Below are 20,603 nucleotides of genomic sequence, written 5' to 3'. Positions count from 1 at the left end.
CCATAAGACATATTCGAATAAAAAAATCTTAAAAAGTACCTAACTTGTTAACGCAGCAGTTAAATGTAACATATAAGGTACCAAAATGTAGAGAATGAAATGCCCTTTAAAATAACTTAACCCCTTTTATTATTTAAGATATTTGAGAGCGTGGTTTTGCGGGGTAGAAGATTAAAAAAGGCGCAGTGAATTTAACATAAAAATTTTTCCCTCTCGAAAACAAAATCGACATATTCTGGCGATTTTTAAAAAATGTATCCCGTTTCAAGATAATAGGGATGGGAAGTTTTGAAATTGACATCCTGTATTTGCTTTATTTCACAAGGTGAATACTTATGTGTAGTGCACTTCCATCACTTCACACTTTAGATGATTTTAAAAATAAGTTATGAGTGTCAAAAATAGGCAAAACACCAATAAGAAACAACAATAGAACTATATTTAAATAATTTTGTACATTATTTGCTTATTATGCTAACCCAATTCTAATAATAAAATAATTTACCCAGTTCCTGAAAGAATGATTTTCATTAAATTAATCGCTGGGGCCTCAAAGGTCAATGAAACTACGAAAGCGACTCCAAATGATAGCACCACGTTTCCAAAAAATATCACAATCTAAAAACCCATATGAACACTATTAAACTTTTCAACCTCTTTTATCGAACTTACCGCAATCATTTGATGGATCTGTAGAGAACCGTCTAAGGAAAAACTGGTCAAAAACATCAAAATTGGATGTACCAAATATGCCCCATACGTGAGTCTGCTTAGGGGCAGAAAAAATTTACAACTTAGAAGGACGTTGAATGGACCCCCGTAACCTGAGCAACACGCCACTGTAATCCAGGCTAGAGATAAAGCCCAAGCTGTATGCCCAAGTGCTACCTGTAAAAGTATTGATTAATCTCCGAGGATTTCTGGTTATTATTGGTATATATCCATCTAGATCAAGACTTAATTTACTGACATAAAAAGCTGAAGCTGGTACCACCAGACCCTGCTTTCCCAAGCCATATACCAAAGAAGTCAAACATGACAATGATAGCGCCCATCCAATTACCACCACGGATGGTGTAAGCATGATCTTCCCCTTTAGCCTGAACATCACGTAACCTAAAATTCTCATGTGATCAATAATATTTTAATAGATGTTTTTGGTGTCTACCCATGATCACGCCTATCAAGTAGGGCCCAATTCTCAGCCAAGGTTTGTCGTATAACTCGTCAAAAAGTGCAAAAGGTTCTTGAACTTTCGCTATATAATTATAACGTATTGCTATAACGAAGGTTGATGTCCATGAGGTTACTAGAAGAACACCTACTGCGGCTGCTGCATATTTTAGGGGTTTTTTTCCTCTGTAATAAGGTACAATGCTCATTATTTTCCCAATTGGTAGCCCCAATACAAGGTCGCTTGAATGTAAGTAAGTGTGTTCTTAATGTCCTAATGTCTCTAAGCGTCTTTAGTGATCCCCAAATGAAATCGATATCAGAATCACACCCAGCTGAAGTCAGCGATCATTGAGGCTTGGATGCGATGGGTTACTGGACGTTCAGGTTTTGAGTTTTATTGATTCCGGCAGTGAGATTGAAAATCTCTGAGGATTGTGTAGGGGTTACTGTTGGTGGAAATCGCCAACAGGCGAAATTTCAGATGCCTTGACCAGTTCTGTTCAAGCGAATTTCGAACGTTTGATCGTTCCAAAATGACATAATGGGAATCTTGTGGTTATATTCCGACAAGGGATGCTGTTATTAGGTATGATTGAGTCTCTGGATGAGAATCAGAAGCTTCAGGAGGATCAATTGGTGTAAGCCATAGATATACGGAGGCAGAGAAGAAACTGCTGGACAATCTAAAGAATTGGAACGCCCTTTTGGAGGATCCACAATGATGACAAGTTCTGTTAAATACTTGAGTAGGGTTCAGAAGCCAGGGTCGAGAATGTTTGCTACTATGCATGTGAATGAAACAAATCTTTTCTCAAGAACACATTTACACCAGTTAAATAATAAATTAATGTTGGATAGAATCATTTCTATTGGACATATTTCTTGAGTTCAAGACTTCTTGAAGTTATTCAGAAATTTTCGGCTCCTCGAAACATATGTCGGTTGCGCGATTTCGTGAAATTAGTGAATCGTGATGAACAGAGGTTCCTACAAGGGAACTTGAACCGTTCCAGTAGTGAGATTTTTGAAGAAGACCGTGCCGTGAAGAAGGGATTTGATTTAGGGGGTTTTGGTGACACATCTCGAGTTTACCAAGACTTTTCGTATAATGTGACAGTTTGTTGTGGAAGGTTGCTTAATTGGAAAGTTTGATGAGGGAGAATAAGAGATTGTTGTTTTCATTAGTGTCTCGAGATGAAGGGTTTACGGTTAAGGTGTATAACGACAAAGTTTGCGCTTTTACAATGCTTTTAGATGCACTAATTTTAAGTCAGAGTTTGGCAGTCTGTAATAATATATATATCTATATATATCCAATAATCTGCAATAACCAATTTAGGAAACGTTATGTGCCTCAAATATCATTGTTTTGAGTGGCGACCACTTGAGTTTGAAATTAATATACAGGTATCACCAGTCCAAATGGAAACGTAGGGATTGTGCCAGTGAGAGAAGGATGGCACAAGGTTTTTAATATGCTTCCGACAAAGACCAACGAAGTAGGTTGGGAGATTAGTGGTTGATGTGGGTGGAGTCAGTCCAGTGTTACCAGATATCTCACCGTTTCGGAATTTCCACTAATATAAGTTCTAGTGATGGATTAATCGTTTTCTTTTCATTTATTTACATTGCTGCTTTTTGCTCTGATGTTTTTAAATATTTCCAAAACCACGAAGACAGCAAAATCGGTACTAATCTAATCATCAAAGTGGAGATATCGGCCAAACTGGCTCCTCCCTCATCTACTACTAACCTCGCAACTCATTTCGTTGGTCTTTGTCGGAGGCATATTAAATCTTATGCGATCGTTCTCGCACTAGCACAATCTCTGTGTTTTCATTTAATTTGATGATACCTGTAGAGTTGTCCAGAAGTCCGGCTGGACAATATCTGCTATGTGGTTCCGACAGGTCTCCAGGCATCAGTTTTATGATGTTTCTTTTCATATACAGGGAATCACGGAATAATTTGAAACTTTTGAAGGTCGACCAAATGGAGGATGAATGGAGTCGGCAATAGATAAAAATCCTATAGAGAACGAATAAGCATGTTTAATTTTTTATTGTTTAGTAGGTCTCCTTATTTTCCTTGTCCTGTCCGATTATGGACATACATTAGAAGTTACACTAGATATTTTCTTGTGGAGACTGATATTACACTTACCTGATAGCCACTATTAAAATAATCGAAGCTATAATAAAAAACTGACTGTCGTTGGCAATATACCAAGACCACAGCATACAAAACTCTGCCTGTGGGAAGAAATTGTTGATATACAGGGCGTTTCTCCACCAATATTTCTCGCATGTAATGTGATCTATTACAGCAGGAGTAAACACCGAGTTACTGAAAAAAATCGTGGAATAAACCTATACTCCAGTTTATTACAGCGTACTTGTGAACATATCGCATCACAACTTCGTTGGCTCCTAGGACGAACAAATATGGAGGGGTCAATCTCACGAACCTATAGCACAGCATTGCAATAAACTTAGTTAAGTCTGGAAGTATTGATTCCCTGAAGGGCTTGTTATAGGGTTTGTTTGATTCATTTCGGAAGAATCCCAAAGCTAGCAGGAATCCGCTGAAAATTAACGAAAATTTATGTTTGTAAAGTTTTTTGAGAACAATAGCTCTTACCTTATGAAGAAAAATGTGTCCACTGAAAAAGTAGCATTTGCTATCGTCTGATAAGTAAAATTTCGTTCAACCAAAGTACGTAAGAACTTGTTCTTGGCCACTCCAAACACTTCCAGGTAAGTGTGGACTAAAATGATCCAACTTATGGAAATGACTCGTAATCCATTGAGACAAGTGATTGAATCCTTCGGTTTACTCTCAATAAAAAGTATTTTATTGCCGTTGGTGATAGCTGAGAATGCCAGGAGAATCCTCAGAGGAAAATCTACAAGGAACTAACTCAATTTATTTATTTTCACACAATAGAGAACATACTGGTTTTATATGCGTCCGCTTTGCCGATGATTTGTTCTTTGCTTAGCGAGTGATCCACTGGAGAATGTCTCTCAGAATCAACCACCTTCAAGTGAAGTCGTTTGTTGTGTTTTCGTTTTATCAGGATTTCAACCGCAGAGGCCACGATTATTAAGAGGAAGGTTATAGAGGCTGATATTCTGAAATATGTGGAAAAAGGTAAATGAAATGAGGAAAAAGTTAGACATAACTTTGTGGATGTACTGAAAGAATATGAAATTGATGAAATTGAATGAAATGATTGAAAATGAATATTGCATGTGAAAAAGAAGATAGTGCAGGCATAATTTTCCCAGACCTAAATGAGAATTTTCTCTCAAGGGCCAGCGGAACTGTGCCATTTCGGCTTGGTTGGATGAACTCATTCGTTACATACTTCAGGAAAATCCTATAGAAGCTGAGGAAGAACTGTTGTGTGATCAGGAAGGAAGACTCATCGAGCTGTGATGAAGATCATTCCGAAGAATTCGAAAGATTATTTCTACAACTACACGATTTATTAATGTTTCGGATTCTTCAATTATCTCAAATAAGGACAACCATTTTTTTCTAAGATAAAAATTACGTTCACATAATGCTTCCAAAGACTTCATGACCGAGTTTATGCAACACTCAGCATTTTAAAGACACGTTCGAATAGGACATAGACCTTGCGAAAATATTACTTACCACAAGAATGAAGATAATTAAGGCGACCAATTTCAATTTCTATTAGTAACAATATGAATTGCTAATGAGGCATATACGACGTTTTCTCTTTGCACAAACGTTCTGAGCAACATTAGGACTTGAAGAAAAATTTGTTATGGATAAAGTGTTTTCAGTCATAATTGCTCAATGTATACTTTTCGTAAAGATAATTTTTAAGACTACCAATTTTACGACTTTATGACACAATATGGAAATTTTATACTTCAGGTACCTACATATTGCATGATATGCTCGTGTAAACAATCCATGTCCGATTGTGCAAAACTAGTGTTTAAGAGATTGTATTTTGTGTGTCTGAAAAATGCAAGAGACAGTTCATGCCTATCTACTTAGTCCTTGTGGTTTTGTTTAATGGGAATCATACGTAACCTAGCGATATTGTATGCATAATTAATTGCTATGCGCTCTTAGGCATATACGAACCCAATTATCTGAAACTTTGGATCGCGCAACAGGTTGTAACTTCCTGGTACCCTCTTGACGCCAGCAATGTCCATCGACAACGAATTTGTAGGTTCTTCAGACAGCAACTTTCTCACGTCTTGTACAGTGCAGGATTCAGGCAGACACAAGCCTAAATGAATCTGTCGAACCTGATGGAAATTGTGTGTAAATTTCATCAGCGTGATATAAAATTGAAGTGCAATCACATACGTCTGACGTAAAGTTGGAGTTGAAACTGATGCGAACTTTTGCCACAAAGTAGTGAGTGGCAAACGGTGGAGTTTCAATGTCGGTGTCAGAGTTTTGCAGCTCCGAGCATAAAACTGAAGATCCCAGCCAGAAATCGTTGCCGACGAAGAATTGGCCATTGTATCTTCCAGATGCATCGTACACTGCAAAATAATCGATGACTGTGTTATTTATTCTCCAGAACATTACATGCAATCAAGGAAAAAATGAAATAACAAACGTTATCTAATCAAAATCCGGGCAATTTCTTCGAGAACCTGTTTGGCTGACTTTCAATTCTTGGCAAAAGTAAACCAGGCATTAGACCATTACGTAATTGGATTGAATCAGCCGGAATTCGAGTATCGCTGCATTCCTTGTATTTATAAACGTACATATGTCCTTCGTCTCGAGTATGTACTTGATATGCACAAGTTCATAATAATATTTGAATTAATGTAAGAAAAGCGTGGTAAATAGGTAATTGTTTTCAAATATTTAAGTTAGTGCTTAATGTCAATACTAGCAAATAAGTACTATAGTATTACAGAACTAGTATTGACTACTACGTTAGTATTAGAAATAAAGTAACAATTTGCATAGTAAAATAATAATAATAATAATAACATAGGCGGTAGTGAGTTTTAAAGAGCTGCTTTGGGGATAAATGGTAGTATAGGCCAAACGATAAACTGAGGGCATTTTACTTTTTGATGACTTCTTTAATCTGTAGCCCATCCATTGGGGATATAATCATCAGTGAAAGTGCCAAGTTGTTTGTGTTTCTTGTTGCAATAATGACCACAGTAATTCTGAAATTGCCAGGCCCATTCTTCCCATAGACTTGGCCTGCCCCGTCCATTGGAAGTAAATTACCAGCGCGAATATCAAACTGCCCAATTATTAAAAACAAACTTTTTTGTGATCCCGCGCAAAATTTTGTCGTATTAAAATGTTCGTTCCATTGTTTTATTCAAAAAGCATTTGTTCCACGAACCTCCAACCGTTTTTGTTTTTGAGATATTTGCAGTTCGACTTACAAGAAACGCTGTGTTTGCAATGTGATTTATCGAATGTTTTGCTATTACTAATGAGGTTTACACTTTCTCAGATAGCGATTTAGAAGTCAGTCAAGACATCGCTTTTAGTCTGAACTTCCCATAATAAGTATGAAATTAATCGTAATAAATGCACATTTATAGCGAGTAGGTAATATATCAAATAATAACTAATAACGTACCATTTCAAATAATTCTAAAATATAGAACAATTCTTTATAACAAAGTGAATGTAGAGACCTTCCGATAGACAATAATTTATATCCCAGTCAATTGGCAGAGATAAGAATGACAATAAAATGAGCGTTTTTAATTTAAATGCAAGTATCTTAAGAAGGAAAGTTCATGGAGGCTTCTATAAGGTACATTTTTTTCATAAAAAGTGTGTTAGAAAATAAAATTTTTATTACTACCAAATTTCTTAACAGGTGACTAATCCTTTAAAAAAGTCCGGCTTAGGTATAAAATGTAGTCGCTGTTCCTAAATACCCCCAAATACGAGATTTTTTTCAATTACTATCATTACAGAAAATGGAAGAAAAAACCTAAAAAATTGAATTTTGAAGCCTTATATTTCGAAAATTGTCAATTTATAAACTAAGGCAAGCTAGGTTAAATCATTATACACTCACTTTCACATGAAATGCACCACCCAGTAATAATAATAATTAAGTCTTGTAATTTTGGCAAAATAATGCTCCATAATAGAGTATCAAATGATCAAACTTTCAGTAAAAAAGAAAGAATGCTAGTGGTTTTTTTGTCATCGACCTATTAGATTTTTTATTCAATTGTAAATAAATAAAATAATATTTACATGGAAATATCAGTTTATTTTGTTGTTGAACTGTGAACAAGACATCTTAAAATGCCCCCAGTGAAACAGCGTCGAAATTTTTCCCACGTTTCGAATTTTGATAGAGGCCGAATTATCGGCATGAAGGAGGGTGGACTTTCTTTTCGTGAGATTGCCCGAAGAATGAATCGGAACCACACCACGATTGCGAGAATATGGTCTTCTTGGTCTGAAGAAAGGGTTCAGCGACATCGTCCAGCTGGACGTCCTCCCCGTAGCAGCAACGCACGTGAAGATCGATTTCTTAGACGGATGGCCATTGGTGATCGATTTCAAACAACAATGTCTGTTACAGTAGATTGGATGGGAGCTCTAAATCGTCGGGTGTCGATGGCAACGGCTTACAGAAGAATTTCGTCTTTTGGCCTGCATTCATACCGCCCAAATCTACGACTGCCACTAACCGCCCAACACCATGCTTCCAGATTGACCTGGTGTCAAGAACGAATTGATTGGAATCATGAGTGGAACAATATCTTCTTCAGTGACGAGTCGCGATTTTGTTTATGGATCAATGATGGTCGTAGAAGAGTCAGACGATACCGAGGTGAAAGAAGAAATTTGCAATTTTCTGACAGGCGCCACACAGCTTTAACACCTAGTGTTATGGTCTGGGGTGCGATATGTGTTGGCCGAAGATCTTCTCTTGTGTTCATTCCAGGCACCCTAAACGCACGTCGCTACATTGACAATGTTCTGAGGCCAGTATTAGTACCTTTCATGCAAACTTTACCAAATGGCATTTTCCAATAGGATAATGCAAGACCACATAGTCCGAACATTACTCGAAGATATCTGGAAGAAGCACAATTGGAAATACTGCCTTGGCCTGCACGGTCACCGGACCTATCGCCCATTGAACATCTTTGGGATATGATGAGTCGCCGTCTTCGAAATTTACCGAGGCCTCCAAACAATGTGGATGACCTACGACATCATCTTGAGGTAGCATGGAATGAAATACCCCAGGAAGATATTGATCATTTGTTGCAAAGCATACCGCGAAGAGTACGTGCTTGCATTGCCGTACGAGGCGATGTCACTCATTATTAATTTTTTCATTATCAAATGTTGTATCTTTTAACTGAAAGTCTGATCATTTGATACTCTATTATGAAGCATTATTTTGCCAAAATTACAAGACTTAATTATTATTATTACTGGGTGGTGCATTTCATGTGAAAGTGAGTGTATATCAACTTCAGGAAACTGCGGTAAAGTTTCGTGTACACCATTTAGAGACACCCTGTATTTAGTTATATTATAAAAAATACATCTCTGTCGTTATAATTGATTAATTTATGTTATTCTATTTTGTTCTGTGATATCACTTTCCATTGCAAATTTATTGCAGCCTTAACTATGGTGCCTAAGTCTTTAAGAATCATTGATACGGTCAGAGTATTTTATACCTTGTAGTCTTGTGAAGTTCTTGATTAATTTATAGGCCAGGGCCAATTTGCCAAGAGAATGAAACTCAGCAACTGCTGAGTTTTATTATCTCCATGAGTTTTATTTACCCCCGACATTTGTCGAAGAACAAAGAGCAGAGAAGCAATTTTTGCAACATTTCTCTCAGGTATTGTGTCATATATAATATTGGTGGATAAGTATGGGAAAAGGAGATTTTAAAAAGTCGAAAAGTCTAAATAAAAAGAATTCTTCTATATTACCAGGTGTCACAACTCTATTTAGATGCTAAATATTGCTGTATAGGGTGTGTTATTCAGAGTGGTGTTCGACAATACCTCAGATACCGTTAGTACAAGATGGCTTTTTTTGTTTAAAATTGAAATTATAAATTCAATTAAAAAAATAACTGCTAGAGAGAGTAACAAGGAATAAATTTAAAAAAAATAAAGATCTAAAAAATTGTTTTGGATCCTAGAAGAATAAAATTACTCGTTACTATATTATAATTATACAGTGTGTTTCATAATTAATTCTTCTAGTGAGAATATAGTTTACGAAACCTTTATGAACTTGAACTTAGGGGCGAGGAAAATTGTGAAAGTTTTAATAAACTCTATATACAGGGTGTCTCTAAAAGGTCTTTACAGCGCTCTACCATAGGTAGCTGAGATCAAAATAAAACGATTTAACCACATTTGCCTTAGTCCAAAAGTTGGTAATAACCGAGGTACAGGGTGGCACACAGTAACACAGCAACAGAGTAACAAGGGTTAATTTTATTCGTCGCATGTGTGCGTGTAAATGGTGGGCATTTTGAATAGTTACTTAAGTAATTTCTTAATGTTATTTTTAATATTAAAAAATAAAAATTTAGAAAATTACATTTCTTTCCATTTACTCTACAAGCGTTTCTATCGAAAATGATTGCAGTTAGCGACTTGATTAAGGTATACCTTTTTTAAGCAAAAATACCGCGGAAATACGTTTTTTCATCCAAAACTGGTTTACCGTTAAAAACAAAAAAGTTTGAAGGACCTAAACAAGTACCTAATGCGTATACGTGGGGCCCTCTAAGATTTACCGAAATTTTATTTGTAGATATGAATTTCTCATCCCGAAAAACTCCCTTGTAGAAAATTTCATGAGTTTTCCTCTTGCCATTTAATAATTATGGCTAAAAATTGAATTTTATATTTCAATTTTACCACCCTGTAGCTCGGTTATTATCAACTTTTGGACTAAGGCAAATGTGGTTAAATCGTTTTATTTTTATCTCAACTACCTATGGTAGAGCGCTGTAAAGACCTTTTAGAGACACCCTGTATATAGAACATAAAAAAATTGTTAATCACGACATAAATTAACCTGAATTAGTTAGTAGTGTTTTCTATAGAATCAGAAATTCCGTAGAACCTAAATTAAAAACATTCTTAAAGCTCATGTCTACTAGAGACAGACTAAACATAGTAGTTTTTGCAGGATACCTACCAAGGTATCTACACATAGAAATAGCTGGAGAAATTGTACTCTATCAAACAAATTACAGCATTCAGAACATCCATTTTTATACAATTTATATTTGATAGAATACAATTTCTCCAGTTATATGTATATACATGCTGATATCGTGTCAAACCATCTTAATAGCTGCCCACCCATGCAACGTAGAAAATGAGGAAGCACCACTAAATATTATGATGGTACCTAACCAATTTTAGTAATTTAGCAAAGGAAAAGTATTATTACACGGTCACTTAATAATTGAACACCTACCCCGAACAAGGTTGTAATCATAAATATTTCAGAAACGATGGTAATCATGGCAACAAGTTGTAAGCAACATTACAATGATTCAATACTGCCAATGAGTCTTATAGTTCATATTACTAAGGATCAAATTCGTTCGCAAACATATTGTATATATTCATTCAATCATGTAACATTTTCCTATTTTTCCATAAGATTTTTTTTAGTTATTTGAGTTTGAAATTTCAAAATTAAAAAAAAATCCAAAACATACATACTTAACTGCTTGGTGTTGTAATATCCTTAACTACATGTCTAACTGTCTAATAACCTTAACTACACAAATTATTTTAATAATTGTTCAAAATGTTCACCGTTTACTTCTAAACATTTTTTTGTTCGTAAGTACATCTGGTCAATGGCTTTGTGAATTTCGGTTCCATTCAAAGTGTCAAAGGCTCTTATAACGTTTTCTAACCATATCTTCTCTTGGTATTACGTGTTTATCAAACACTTGGGACTTAATTTTACCTTATAGAAAAAAATCTAGAGGAGTGAGGTCTGGAGACCTCGGTGGCACATCCAAGGACCAAGACGACGAAAGCATCTATCTTCGAAAAGCTCGTATAATTTTTGGGTTACTGCCAATGTGCAGTGCGGTGGTGCTCCATCCAATTGAAACCATGTGCTTTCTCTTTGAGCTTCAGGCAGATTTTGAAGAAAAACTTCAACATGATTATTATGAATTTGTAAATAACGGTTATCATTTAGGGTCTCGTCATAAATAAAAAAGTGGTTTTGGTTGTCACAGAGAAGACAAAATACATTAAAAGAAAATCTGTTTTGAAAAGCTCGTCCGCGAGATTTATCCTGGTTTTCTCTAGCCCAATAATGGCTATTTTGTCTATTGAAAATTCCCTTATTTGAAACTTTTGCTTCCTCTGTCCAAATCACCTTTTTTAAAAAAGTTTTGTCTTTTTGACATCTCACAAGGACGTTTTCACAGAATTGAATCCGTAATGCAAAATTATTTGGTTCAAAGCATTGAATTGTATTAAATTTGAAATCATGCATTTTTGCATTCTTCAAAATTTTCTGGATGGAAAAACGAGAAATTCTTAGATCTGTTTCAACCGATCGAATAGAAGTCTCAGTAGTAACATGAAAATATCTCATTAACGTAATTTGAGTATTCTCTTCTCCAACAACTGATTAAATGAACTGCCTAGAAACGTAAGGTTGTCTATGAGTAATAAAATTTGCTTCCAATTTTCGAAATTATTTCCGAGTCATTGTGGGAAAATCAGGATACCTCTCATTGAAAGTACGGCAAGTTTGCGAAATTATTTTTCAATATTTGCCATGAATACAGAAAAGATTTAGGATGTTTAGATTAGAATACTTAACTTGCATAATTTTTAAAAGTTGTTTATACACAAAGAAAGAAACACAACACAAACAAATAAAAGTTCTAAGAACTTAACATAAATTAACCTTTAGCATTCGATTAGAAAACACGACGAAAGTATAAAAAGCAAAATTAATTTGATGTTTAAACTACTTAATTTGAAGAAAAAAATGAATGTTGACATCAAGTTAAGGATATTACAGCACCAAGTAGTTAAGTATGTGTGTTTTGGATTTTTTTTAATTTTAAAATTTTAAACTCAAATAACAAAAAAAAATCTTATGGAAGAATAGAAAAATGTTACATGATTAAATGGAGAATGAAATTGTCTTTTAACTCATGCCATAAAATATGAGGTGTCCCATTTGAAGAAAATGACTTTTTGGCATTTTCGTATTGACCTAGTTCAATTTATTTTGCAGATCACCCTACAGATGATTATAAAAATCTAAATGGAGAAGAATGAAGTGCAATATTTTGACGTTTTACTGGTAAAATTTCGTTGTTCTACCTTTGTTAGTTCTACTATAACAAATTGTTCTTACACAGAAGATTTTTGCCAATTTTTGCATAGAACAATTTTTATCTTCGAAAGTTAATATTTTAGGGTAATAATATGTTATATAAAGTTGACCTGAAATTCCATATAGAATCATAAAAAAATAAAAAACATCATCATTCCATTTAAAATAACAAAGTTGTTATCACTTTCCGGTATTTCCGGAAGTGCTGCCATTCAGAAAATATTTTTAATCAATAGATCTTGGGCTCAAACGGCTACATTCCAAATTTTAACTTTCTAGCTTCTGCGCTTTTCTAAATACTTTTAATGGACACTCAGCTAAAGACACCCTGTAAATATATATGTACAGCTCGATAGTTACCATCAGTATTAAAAAAAAATGTTTCCTGTAAAAATTGTATTTTGATAGATATAATCTTGTTCGGGGCAGGTATTCAATTAATGAACTCATAATTCAATTTCAGGTTATTCGGCAGAAATTAATTAATGCTAAATTTTTAAATATTTTAAAATTTCTGCATGATGGCTAGCTTTTCTATTATATCGCTAATGAAATTCATTTATAAATTTAATTTCATTAATGAAAAAAATGGTTATATTAATTGAAGTTAACGCATATTATATAAACTTTCTATGGCGTGCGTAAAAGTGTATTAATTAAAGTAGAAATTTAAATACAAATTTCAGTTCACCTGTAGGAATTTGACTAGGAACGTATGGGGAAAAATTTGCTTTAGACACTTACTCTTTGCAGCCCAAGTCGAGCCATTCTTTAATCCCCAAACGTAATCCTTCATTTCTATCCTGCAACGAAATTCTTCCACTACATTCAGTCTTCCGCTCCATTGATGCTGATCATATAACCCTGCAAGCATCTGCAATTGACTTGGGGTCATAACTCCGAGGTACGAATTCACAGAAGAAGAATGTAACGCGTTTTTTTCATCAAATATCCTCGTTTCTTCACTACTTCCGTGAACATCAACAGACCGCATTAGAAGCCAACAACATGTCACTACCAAGCTGAAGAACATTTTTTGGTTTTGTTGCAATTTCTAAGAAAGTTTCATTAAGTAATTAGATTAAGTAACTAGTATTTGAGCCATGATTAAAATTAGGAGGTGAACCGGGTGTCGCTCGACAAAGGTGGACGGTAAACTGCTTGCAAGAACTACCTCGAAGAGTAGAAGTTCTTGTGGACTTTCAATTTCCGCCGGCATGTTGTCTACAACTAGTAAGTAGAACCATTATGCAACCGTAATAGAGAGCTAAGGTGAAAATTGTTATTAGGTTTTCGCGGCGATAAATGCACTTTTGGTAATAGCGAAATTGTTCGATATTTCTTAATAATTAATAGTTTTCTAGTTAATGGAGAATGAATGGAAAATAATTTAAAACATTTATTATAAATTGTCTGTGGATATTTAGTGGTTATTTTTTACAAGGACTGCATGGTCAACACAATAATCGCATGTTTGTGAAAACATTAGTATATAATTCTTTTCCATCTCTTAAATATAGAAAGGAAGCACGCATTAGAAAGTGTGAACGTAGAAATCAGCCTTGTGGTTGCATTTTGTTCCACACATCCTATTCCGATCAGACCAGGTCATCTATAAATCTTCACTTCTAACTATCTTCTAGGTGATTATTCTGATGAATATTCTCGCGCCAAAATTTGAATAAAATATCTCAAAAACTGTCAGCGCTATAGGCAAGTCTGATATCTGGGCAACACTTTAGACAATTTTTGTATATTTCGTATTGATCGAATGGTTACAGAGCAAAATAATCGTTTCCGGTAGACTGGTTCATTTAAATGCCTGGTAAATTTTAATGTGAAAAATCATCGGAATTTTCTTATCACAGGAATTTCTTTTTATTCAACAAACAAAACTTGTTTTCATCTTAAATTTTAAAAATACCAATAAGAATTTTTTAGATGCCCCAAACTTTAGTTAAATTAAATTTTCAAAATAATAGAAAATACCTATCATAAAAATATTACTTCGATATTTTTTTTCCCAAAAATTAAGCGAGCCACAAAAAAAGTCAAAGGATAAGAAAGTTATATTTTTAATTGTTTAATCTGATATAAATATCAAATTCAGAAAAAACGGTGGCGTACAATAATCACGCTATAAATATCAATCAAGTAACCATTTGTGACGCCACTGGAATTATTATTTAGAATGTAATAACATTAAACGTAGCCCCTTATTAATGATAACAAACATGCGAAGTTTCATCAAAATTGGCGCAAAGTTTTGTAAATAATTAATAAAAAATCGATTTTTTATTAAAAGTTTGACACCCTGTATGTCGAAAATGATGCAAGTTAGGACACATGTTTATAAGAACATTTTTTCATAAAATATGACAAGGAATTACCCCCTAAAATTAATGACATCACTTAAGTTACACCCTGTATACAGGGTGATTGGGATCTAAAGGGACAAACTTTAATGTTGTATGGAGGGTTCTGCTGTGATACCATATTGACTATTAAAATGTTCCCTTAGGGTATTAACAACGAAGATACAGGGTATTTTATAGGTATGATCCAAATCTTCTTTTGTTTATATCTTTGTTATGGCTTAAGATATTTTCTCAAAATTTGGTAGTTTTATGTTACTGCCTACGCCTAAGAACCTCTAATAACAAGAATTGAAAAATTCCAGGTCCGGACTATTATAAGCGATTTTTTGATATTTCCTTAAAAATAAAACACCTTGTGTATTTTTCAAAAAAAATGCATATGTAGTTATTTAGATCATGATATAGTAGAAACATCTTTACATCTAGTTTTTGTGCCGCACCTCTCCCTTTGTTTGTCAAATTAATTAAATGTCTGATAATTTAAAATTTTTATCATAATTACAAGAATCTTAATTACAAGCATTTCCAAATAAAGTAAGAATTACTATTTAGTTAATCTATACTAATGAAATTAGATTAAAAGAGTACTAAAAGAAATAAAACAACTCGTTTTTTCAGATTTCAAATGAGTAACTCTTGACACCCTGACAACCACTAACTGTTTGTTTACAACAATTGACTGTTGTTAAAATACTTTTGCACAGGTACATTTAGTTGATTCTATTTTATTTCAATTTTTATTTTTTAGAATTCGCAAAACTGTAAGGCATTTTGCAATATCTAATAATACACTTAGTAAAAGAAGAGAGAAAAGAAGAAAATAATAGAAAGTACTGATTAAATTGAAATAAAATAGAATCAACTAAATGTACCTGTGCAAAAGTATTTCAACAACAGTCAATTGTTGTAAACAAACAGTTAGTGGTTGTCAGGGTGTCAAGAGTTACTCATTTGAAATCTGAAAAAACGAGTTGTTTTATTTCTTTTAGTACTCTTTTAATCTAATTTCATTAGTATAGATTAACTAAATAGTAATTCTTACTTTATTTGGAAATGCTTGTAATTAAGATTCTTGTAATTATGATAAAAATTTTAAATTATCAGACATTTAATTAATTTGACAAACAAAGGAAGATGTGCGGCACAAAAACTAGATGTAAAGATGTTTCTACTATATCATGATCTAAATAACTACATATGCATTTTTTTTGAAAAATACACAGGGTGTTTTATTTTTAAGGAAATATCAAAAAATCGCTTATAATAGTCCGGACCTGGAATTTTTCAATTCTTGTTATTAGAGGTTCTTAGGCGTAGGCAGTAACATAAAACTACCAAATTTTGAGAAAATATCTTAAGCCATAACAAAGATATAAACAAAAGAAGATTTGGATCATACCTATAAAATACCCTGTATCTTCGTTGTTAATACCCTAAGGGAACATTTTAATAGTCAATATGGTATCACAGCAGAACCCTCCATACAACATTAAAGTTTGTCCCTTTAGATCCCAATCACCCTGTATACAGAGTGCGAAACTTAAACTTCTCCAGTCTCGTATTTTTGTAATTATAACTTTAGGTAATATGTTAAATTGAAGGTTTTTTAAAACTCTTTAAAAATGGCATAAGGAGTGTCAAAAAAATTACTTTTATTCGATTAATTAATTATTGAAAAGTTAACAAACTTTATAAAATTACAAACATAGTTAATAGAAAATAGCAGCGACGAGTTTTTCATTAAAAAGAAGTAAAAATAAGGCAAACATGGAAACGACATAAAGTGAAGAAGACAAAAGTTGGCATCATCTTATGAAACAATTTTATTATACGGGGTATTTTTAAATCACATATTATCAAATATTTTTAGACACCCACTATGCAATTTTTAAAGAGTTTAAAATACCTTCAATTTAGCATATCACTTAAGGTTGTAACTAAAAGAATAAAGATAATGCGAGCCTCGGAAGTTTTAGGTGGCGGGCTTCGTATAACAAAATAACAATGTACTACATATATGTTAGCTTTCATAAAGAAAATGATACGGGGTTGCTTATTAATTCATTTAACGTAAGAGCAATAAACATGTTATCCCACAAGGATGGCGTTATGTCTTATCCTTAGGCATATGCGGTATGTCACAGACACCTATTAGTGTCCCATTGGAAATTGACTAAACTTGTACTAGTTAAAGTAGATCGTTGCCTTAAAAGATAAAGAGGGTCTGTTTATCATATGGAGGTGCGAAGAGAATGACTAAGGGATGTAAATGTGGGAAGAATGTGGAAGGTTTAGCGTCTATCATTTTGAAGATAAACAGATACACTGGGGATGACTACGACACCTTGGATGGGAGGGCATTCTATTCCCGATCTTTGGCGAATAAAGAGGTTCTACGCAAACTTGTGTTTTGTTTTTTTTCCCCTAAAAAGGAAATATTTTTCTTACATGTATGTATAATCTACACGAGTAATCAAGTAGTACGATACCATGCGCCTATCGAAGCCTAATCGCACAGCTTCCTTCCCCCCGTTTTAGTTGTGCTACCCTAAATCGTAAAAAAGGCAATTTTCTATTCATTTAACCAAATCTATATCTGTTACTCTTTGGAAGCCCATATTTTGGATTGGAAATTATTTCGGTATCGTTATATTATCTATATAGATCTAATACTTTTCCCTCTTGGTTTTTGTAATAGTTGGTTTCAACCCTTATTCCATGAAATCTTGACGGCTTCTTCAAAGTTTTTGCAGATGTTGAATTTAATTTCGGTTTGCTACCATTTCTTGCACATTTCTTCCCCAGTTCATTTGCAGCCCAAAATGACGGCCATTGCTATTACTTTCTACAGAGTGTTTCAAAACATATGTTCGTGAATTAATAGTGTAATTCCTTAGCTCATTGTAAGAAAAAAAATCCTATTAACACGGGTCCGCAAATGCACTGTTTTCGTGATATGAGGTGTTAAAATGAAATTTTTTTTTTCAGTTTTTTGACGATATCTCAGGAACCGTTTGAGGTACAGAACTCAGCTTTTGTATACGTGTTATCATTAATATTAGCTATTCTCGAGCGCTAATTCAATTTTTTTTCATTGACCAATAGCGCAAATTTTAAGGTTTGTGTGAGATTCTTTCGCCCCCAATTTTTACGCCACAAGAACAATTGGTATTTTGGAATTGCGTTTTAAACCGCTAATGTTTTCTACAGAAAAAAAATCCTTAATCAAAAGCTTTAATGGGAACCGTATTCTAGAAAAATGGCATTTTATGATGAAATGTGAAAAAAGTGGCAACACATTTTGTCATAAAACAAAATTGTTTTTGATCTAGTCGTCTGACTTAATACACTTCTTGAGGTTAATACTTATTGTCATTTAAGTAGCTAATATTAATAATAGTATGTGTGTAAAAGCTGAGTTCTGTCTCAAACAGTTCCTGAGAGATCGTCAAAAACTGAAAAAAAAATTTGTTTTTAACACCCTGTATTTTGAAAACAGTACATTTACGGATTCATGTTAATAGGGATTTTTCTCTTACAATGAACCAAAGAATCACACCCTTCATTTGTAGACATAGGTTTTGAAATACCCTGTATAATAAGTTACTTCACTTACATGACCACAATCTATCCCATGGTTTTGTTTCATTATTAAGATTACATATGGAGGTACGAGGTAAGTTGTTGACGCTCAAAGTAAAGCCGATTTCTGCTGGTCTGCATGCTAATTTATTATTCTTTGATAGTACATATATTACCACTCTTACCACTGGGCGCCATCTAATGCACGTTATGCATAAATTTATTTTTAATTTGAAAATTCGTGCAAGTAACGTATCCATGATGTATTGGAGACGATCCGTGGTGTTTCAAAATATATATACGCCTATTGTATTATTAATTATGTCAGAACGAGCATCACGTATGAATATGTACACTTAAGTAACTAAAAATGAGTGAGTTCCATGGAGACCACAGTCACATCAATAAGATCAGTAGATGCAAACTTACAGAAATAAAGGACTGTACCGACATCATACCAAATGGACCAATCGTGAAGGCAAGAGGTTTCTGAACTCTCATGATAAAAATCAAAACCATGAATTTGATTTTAGGAGTCTCGTCTGGCCAATTGCTTTCCCAAACCGAATTAGTCAATTCTTGACTCTAAAATCGAATAAGAGTGAAGTCTTTTATGAATTCCTGATAACAGGTACTTACGAGAATCAAGAGTTCATTGGCATAGTAATAATACAAACAAAGCCTTAACAACATGCATATCGAGCTCGTAGTTACAAATGCGATTAACAGTAATGAAATTTCTTTCTAATTAGAAGACAAAGTTAGAGAATATTGATAAGAGAAGGGAAGTTACCAACCCCTGAGGCTTGCGTTATACCCATGGCAACTTGAATTGAGTTCTGAATAAAATCGAACACCGTAGGATAGGTCATGTTCTTGTTGTAGGTGTTAACATATCTGAAAATGTGGAAATCACCCAAAATGTGGATTATAACACGTGCTTGTGACTCACTGAATAATATTCTCGTGATTGACAATGAGTTGTTTAAAAAATAAGAAAGCAGCTATTTCCTCGTCCTCAATGGCAGTCAAAGTTTGATATTTATGTTTAAAATCCTGAAAATTTCGAAGCAAATAATCTAGCTTTTTTAGCTGCCTGCAAGGATAAAGCATCAAACTGATCAATAGCATATCCATGGTCATTAGTGTATAAGCCCCCACTATACAGCCCATACACTGAAAAGTGTACGCCATCTAAAACTGATATTTTATTTCTCCATAGGGCATATACATAACTCAATGGACCTTATAGTGCTCTTGTGCATCAAAAGGAAACCAAGAGGATACAGGCAATTCTCTTACAATCCTGGTCACATTGCCATATGTTTCTTCAACGGGTCCTTCCAGAATAGGTTTTACGAAATATGTTAAACACACGATAACCACGCAGTAAATGTAGATCTTATATTTCCAATTGGCGTTTTCAATGTTCTCTTTATCAAGTTTTTGAATCTTGAATTTTGTAATATTGTATCATGAAAACTAAACTACCACTAACCCTACCAATTCATCATCAATTGGGTCTTCCTTCGCCTCATCTTCAATAATTGTCACGATCATTTTCTTCAAGCTGGGGCTGATTAGTATTATGAATCGCTTAATGATAGCGTTGGTGTATACCATAGTGATGCATAGATTCAAAGACAACATATCTGTTCTAATGGGGTTTTCGTTCAAAATCACGAATAGTTGTATGCATTGCGTGACTATGAATACGATCCAATAAACAAGTATTATGTTGGAATAAACGTTATAAACACTCCGCATCTTTTTGTTTCCTGGAAACATGAACTTTGACGGAAAAACTCCCAGTATAGAGCCCCATTTTAAGGCCATTCTGAAGTGTTGGCATTTGGGGTATATCTAGAAAAAGTCTGGGATAAGGAATTGACATTCAAAGAGATTTTTTTATAAGTAACGAGATTATTAAGATTTACTTACGATCATGTTTTTCAGTAGCTGTAGCTGTAGCTGCAGCTATCACTCGACAAATGCAAATATATAGCTGCCAACAAAGTGCAGCATTGGGGCAACTAAACTGCGGTGCAAATCAAATATTGTATAGAGCATGTCCATTATTCGCGT

The 20,603-nt window shown here is 34.0% G+C and overlaps 2 protein-coding genes across 2 annotated transcripts; both read right to left on the bottom strand.

Moving 5' to 3' along the window:
- Positions 1 to 412: 412 nt before the first annotated feature.
- LOC136409593 (nose resistant to fluoxetine protein 6-like) lies at positions 413 to 13,759 on the bottom strand. Its single transcript, XM_066391202.1, has 11 exons — positions 13,303 to 13,759; positions 5,536 to 5,717; positions 5,305 to 5,474; positions 4,132 to 4,310; positions 3,817 to 4,081; positions 3,572 to 3,760; positions 3,340 to 3,522; positions 1,169 to 1,359; positions 971 to 1,116; positions 673 to 888; positions 413 to 618 (listed from the first exon to the last, which is right to left on the bottom strand). The coding sequence occupies exons 1-11, from the start codon at positions 13,589 to 13,591 to the stop codon at positions 502 to 504; spliced, it is 2,127 nt and encodes a 708-aa protein (XP_066247299.1). The 5' UTR covers positions 13,592 to 13,759; the 3' UTR covers positions 413 to 501.
- A 5,520-nt stretch (positions 13,760 to 19,279) lies between these two features.
- LOC136409546 (uncharacterized) lies at positions 19,280 to 20,141 on the bottom strand. The gene is made up of 4 exons (XM_066391122.1): positions 20,022 to 20,141; positions 19,821 to 19,970; positions 19,471 to 19,694; positions 19,280 to 19,415 (listed from the first exon to the last, which is right to left on the bottom strand). The coding sequence occupies exons 1-4, from the start codon at positions 20,139 to 20,141 to the stop codon at positions 19,280 to 19,282; spliced, it is 630 nt and encodes a 209-aa protein (XP_066247219.1).
- Positions 20,142 to 20,603: the final 462 nt, after the last annotated feature.

Source organism: Euwallacea similis, chromosome 6 (genome assembly GCF_039881205.1).
Source record: "Euwallacea similis isolate ESF13 chromosome 6, ESF131.1, whole genome shotgun sequence".
Classification (NCBI taxonomy): Eukaryota; Metazoa; Arthropoda; class Insecta; order Coleoptera; family Curculionidae; genus Euwallacea; species Euwallacea similis.
This window is presented reverse-complemented; position numbering and strand designations above follow the sequence as displayed.